At 35.6% G+C, this 6324-nt stretch overlaps 1 protein-coding gene across 1 annotated transcript; it reads left to right on the forward strand.

Annotated features, from left to right (window-relative positions):
• Positions 1-5225: 5225 nt before the first annotated feature.
• Positions 5226-6324, forward strand: LOC125198466 (mitochondrial uncoupling protein 5-like). The gene has a single exon (XM_048096806.1). It carries the CDS (start codon positions 5319-5321, stop codon positions 6231-6233), a length of 915 nt encoding a protein of 304 aa, XP_047952763.1. The 5' UTR covers positions 5226-5318; the 3' UTR covers positions 6234-6324.

Genomic DNA, 6324 nt, shown 5'->3' on the forward strand with positions numbered 1-6324 from the left:
CAGAAAGTATGATGGATGAAATGTCAAATATTAGTCAATTAATCATTCAACAATTTTTACTATTCCTTCCGCCTCACTTGCTCGACCCATATTCTTTTTCATATTATAACTTCTTTTATCGTCTAGTTTCATTTTTTGACATTTTACGCTACGTGGTGATACATTTAGTCTTAGGCTTTGTTTGATATTGTAAGATAAAATCGAGATAAGCTAGCTATAAAGATAAGTAGATAACTGAGGAAGGGGGAATGAGGAACTAGAGGAGGAAAGAATAAGCAAGGAGAATGATTACCAAGCTTTCAAGCGCCACCACTACCACATCGCCTCACTTTCATTTTCATGAGGGTTACAACTGGTCTAATTTTAATCATTAGTATCGGTGCTTATTTATTCAGGCTAGCAAACAATAGGATAAGACACCAATATTGGCTAATAATCCATCCAATTCCCATTAGAAGTATCATTTTTTTATTGGCACGTCTTTATAAACTGAAAGTGGTAAAAATAGTTAATGGAATGTGGGGATGTGATAGGTTCTTGACCCTCTGTTCAAACGAAAATAGAAAAGAATTAATCCCTAATTGAGATGTTGGGGTGAAGAGCGTGAATGAGATAATAAGTTATTTTATTTCTCAATATTAGACCTCTAGGGGGTCATATTTATTTATAGAACTCCAATCATATGTGGTTGACTTAATAAGACCTAGGGAAAGAATCCACGAAGAAAACCCGAGAAGCCATGTTCGATTGACAGAAAAATAAACTTGGCAAGGAAAATGATTCATCGAAAAGTGAATTCTAGAAATATGATTTCTAACAATTTTACTTTTTTCAAGATTTTAAATTTTATACTAAAGATTTTTTTTTCATTCAATTATGTCATGGAATTATACGATCCTATATATGAGGGGGACACAAATAATATGTATAGACGACTCTTGAAATAGTAATTAAGCATAATAAAATACATTCACAGAATTGTTCTCCTTCAATCTGGAGACGTATGGCATAATAATATTTTTGAGGCTGAATATAGATTTAATGTTGGTTACCCACTTTCAAGCTTCGCCTATTGTCTCCTGATTCAACTTCAAAGTTTAATATTTTATATCTACCAACTAATTAATGTATGTAGGTGGGGTTCAATTAGTAATAAAATACAATATGGGATGATAAGTCATAATGAGAATTGTCTATAATTAAATTACTCGGTAGGAGTGATGTTGAGATTGTTAATTATGAGAGACATTAATCTAATCTTGGTATTACGTAGGCGAACCAAAATACGTTGCCACATATTAATCTTTTAAAAAAAAGCACAACCAAACATAAAAATATAATTAGTCTTGACCTTTAATTACAAGTAAAAATAAATCAAACGACTTATAGTGTGATTTGATAAGGAGATTGATTGAATAGCACAAGTTTGCACTGTTCATGAAATTAATAATTATCATTAGTTAGTTTCATCTTGTCGTTAAGTTAATGCTCATTAAATTCAAAACCGATGATTGTATATTACTCCTACTCGTATATAGTTGTGGCAAGCATTTGTAGACTTCTATTCCTTTGTTGGTCTTAATGCATAATGATATGTTGATCAAAAGTTTTGAACTACTTACTTCACCCCAATATATTTCTTTTTAAATTGTACCAAGTTAATTATGTCATTTTAGACTTTAAAACTTGAATGACTACAAATTATTGAGATATTGATCCCTAAATCATAAATTTTGCCTAAAACTTACTAGTATTTTTCATGAACTTTGAAATTAGTTTATACTATTACAAACTTTGCACTTTCTTTAGTATTTTTCATGTCATGTCTATCACTATATTCATTATGTCTACAATCTATACATATATACTCCCTCCATCTCATTTTAACTGATACTTACATTTTACTTTTTAGGATGTAAACTCTAAATAATACATTTCTAAATTAGAAACATCATTCTCTCTAAATTTTTTCTCCCTTTTACTTTATTCTCTCCATTTAACTCACAAAACAACACTATATAATATTATGTCTTCAACCCATACACATATACTCACTCCGTCCCACTGTAAATGACACATTTTTCTATTTGGGATATCCAACTCTAAATGACACATTTGTAAAATTAGAAATATCACTTCTCTACTTTTGCTCTCTATTATTCTCTCCACTTAACTCCTAAAACAACACTATATAAAATTTTGTGCCGAAAAACAAATGCTCCACTTAGAATGGGATGGATGGAGTGTTAATTAATATGTTTGTTGCTTACTAGGAATGTCAGTACAACCCGCAATCCGTGGACATGCCCGAATGCCGCCAAATTTATATGATTAGGGTTGGAAATTTCTAGCCTGGTAAAACTACAGTCTGATTAGCCCACACCGGATTAAACCGCAATTTGTTAGTTAACGATGAAAATAGGTATTTTATTAGTATTTGACATCTTACATGTGATTCAATTGGCAAGGCTGTGAGAGGCATTGATTCTAAGAGCAGCGTACGCATAAAAAGTTGTGTTAGAGGTTCCACTATATATAGTTCTGTTATTCCGTCTGCGAATAATTATCTCTTATTTCCTTTCTTCATTCATTTTCCAAAAGTAATCTCATTTATCCTTTTAGTATTTTTAGTAAGTGGACTCCATATTTCATTAATTATTAAAATGGGATGGATGGAGTAATTTATTAATTCCATTGAATAAATCAAATAGTGTCCTACAGTAGTTATAAAGGAGGGAAAGGAAAATAAAAAAATGGAAAATTTTGAAACATGTGCACGCCGGATTAAATAACGATAAATTTTATAGATCGGAGGAAGTATTTTATAAGAAAAACGAAGATGATGAAATTCTCGATTCAATAAAAAAAGCGGCAACTCGGTTAATTCACAGAATCATGTGTGGGCGTGGCGCATTGGCCGCGCACAAAAGCTTCTTTAGAGAAGAGAGAGACACATGGAGTATATATTTGGGTATTTAGGCCTTTTTATAGCTTGACTCCATACAATTTGGAATTGCAAATTGGTGAGGACCACAAGTAAAGAACCTCAACCGTCATCTTCCATTATTTATTTAATAAGATGGGCCAATATTTGTACAACACTCGACTTTAAGATTAACGCTTTGTTTAAGTTGACTGGTAATTGGCCTTTTGGCTCGGTCAAGTCACCATTGGCCGAAATTGTGACTATTGTGTTGGTGACTACTGAGTACTGACTAGTTTGGGGCTCAAAAGTTTGATTATTTAAGAATTTGGTGTATTTTTCATAACTGAGTCTTGTTGGTGTGCTATATGAAAAACAGGGGCAAGATCATGATTTTGCACCTGGTACTTGTATATAAGAACTCAATCGAGATACAACAACAAAAACGATGCTGGTGAATAAAATGACACGAAGTCAGTTGAATTATATATAAATAAAATTTGTACCCCTTCCTTCCACAGTAATGAATACATTTTTTTGGCACGCGATTTAAGAAAAATCGTGTTAAGTGAGTAAAGTAAAAGAAGCATAGAAATTGAAAAAGGTAAAGAGAATAAAATAAGAGAGAGTAAAGTAAGCGAAGGAAATGTGTTGACTTTTACTAAAAGTGAAAATGACTCTACACTATGGAACGTACCAAAATGAAAAAATGACTTCATTGAACGGAGGGAGTACATGAAGGAATTTTGTACTTTCTAATTCCATTTCTTGATCTCTTTTTCGTGAAAGCAATAAAGTAATTTTCCAGCTTAATCGACAAGTAATCTAGGTTATCAAATACATTATTACATTTTATCTTAGATTCTTATCTACGAAATGACAAAATAATTTATTATCTTGATCTTTCTAGCTTATCTTGATTTTATCTTAGCAACGTTATCAAACAAATCCTAAGACTGCAATATGCATCACCCATGTAACGTAAAATGTCAAAAAAATGAAACAAGACAATTTAAGTACTCCCTCCGTCCCGGAGTATTAGACTCACTTCTTTTGGGCACATGATTTAAGGAATTGATATTTAAATAGTTAAAGTGGAGAGAGTAAAGTATGAGAGAGGGAAAAAGTAGAGAGAGAGAAGAGAGAAAAAAGTAGGTGGAGAATAAAATAAGATAAATACTTTTTGCTAAAAAAGAAAATGAGTCTAATATGTTGGGACATCCCAAAAAGGAAAGTTGGTCTAATACCTTGAGACGGAGGGAGTAGTACAATATGAAAAGGAATATGGGTCAAGCTACAATATGAAAAGGAATATGGGTCAAGCAAGTGAGGCGTGAGGAATAGTGAAAAATGTTGAATGATTAATTAACAAATATTTGACATTTCATTGCATCGATCATACTTTCTCTGGATATATAACTTGCTATTTGTTAAATGATCAATTATCCATTGCTATTCCAATGAAATACTCTCTGCATCACCCGTTACGTGTCCTAATTTTCCATTTTAGTCCGTCCTATATTAGTTATTCCACTTCATATTTAGACTGAATCCTACATTCCAATTACATTTTATTATAAAACTAATATATAAAACTAGGATCTACGTTCCATTAACTTTTTCAACTCACTTTCTATTACATTTGTTAAAAAACTTATGTCAGGTCAAAGTGGGACACATATTAGAGGAATGAAGTGTATAATTATCTGTTTGTATAATAATACATGAGGGTAGTGATAAAATGCAAGCTCTAAAAATTGTACAAACTTCAAACTATGATATGAATGGTTAGAAAATGTCAACAAATTACCAAATAACAACAACAAAAAATGTCAACACAACATCAATCATTGACATTCTGTTAACATTTTTCACTGATAATATTTGATTATATGTTGATAATTTTTAAATATAATACAATATTTACAGTTTACATTTGATTACAACTCTTACCTAAAATAGGATAAAACTTAAAGATATAGGAAAGTTACAGTGAAGACCGAATCTTCTGATCATAAGGATAATTTTCCACAGGAAATCTTGAAATATAATTCTAAATAACAACTCAACACATCATAGACTAACCACGAGAAGATAATAATTAAAGAAATTTAATAATGGACCCTGTAACTAAAAAGTCAATTATATTTGCCACCACCCTTCTCCGAAACGAAAAGTTCAGCAAATTGGCCGCGTAAGACTTTATAGTCAACACAAACTGGCTATTACTATTAACAGCCTTCCTTCCTTCAATTTTCCTCCTCTTTTCTCCAGCCTATATATATCGTTCCCGATCACAACTCACTTCATCACTCACTCATTTCCTTAACCATTCTACAAAGTTTCAAATCCAAAAAAGATTCAATTTTTTCTTTAATTACCAAAAGTTTGAAACATGGGATTGAAGGGATTTGCAGAAGGAGGAGTGGCTTCGATCGTAGCCGGATGCAGCACTCACCCACTTGATCTGATAAAAGTGAGGATGCAGCTTCAGGGAGAGGCCATCGCCACCGCCGCCCCAATTCATCAATCCCTATCCGCCCTCCAACCACCTCGTGTGGGCCCCATCTCCGTCGGTCTTAGTATCATCAAGCACGACGGCGCCAAGGGTCTCTTCTCCGGCGTCTCCGCCACCGTCCTCCGCCAGACCCTTTACTCCACCACCCGAATGGGCCTCTACGAAATCCTCAAGACCAAATGGACCGATCCCGACACCAACACCCTCCCCCTCGCCAGAAAAATCGCCGCCGGACTCATCGCCGGCGGAGTCGGCGCCGCCGTCGGGAACCCCGCCGACGTGGCCATGGTCCGGATGCAGGCCGACGGCCGCCTCCCTCTGTCGCAGCGGCGCAACTACAAGAGCGTGGTAGACGCCATTTCGCAGATGTCGAAAAACGAGGGGATTGGTAGCCTGTGGCGCGGGTCTTCCCTCACGGTGAACCGCGCCATGGTGGTGACCGCGTCCCAGCTGGCGTCGTACGACCAGTTCAAGGAGATGATTTTGGAGAGGAATTTGATGCGGGATGGCCTCGGGACGCACGTCACGGCCAGCTTCGCGGCAGGGTTCGTGGCAGCGGTGGCGTCCAACCCCGTGGATGTGGTGAAGACGCGGGTGATGAACATGAAGGTGGAGGCCGGGAAGGCGGCCCCATACAGCGGCGCAATGGACTGCGCGGTGAAGATGGTCAAGGCAGAGGGGCCTTTGGCGCTTTACAAAGGATTTATTCCCACCATTTCGAGGCAGGGCCCTTTCACCGTTGTTCTTTTCGTCACCTTGGAACAAGTTCGCAAATTATTCAAGGATATGTGAAATTAGTTAGTTAGTGATCGATGATGACGACTACGAAAGCCATAATCATTTAATTATTCTTTTATACTACCATCTTTCAATTTGAATGATA

Source organism: Salvia hispanica, unplaced genomic scaffold (assembly GCF_023119035.1).
Source record: "Salvia hispanica cultivar TCC Black 2014 unplaced genomic scaffold, UniMelb_Shisp_WGS_1.0 HiC_scaffold_1490, whole genome shotgun sequence".
NCBI lineage: Eukaryota > Viridiplantae > Streptophyta > Magnoliopsida > Lamiales > Lamiaceae > Salvia > Salvia hispanica.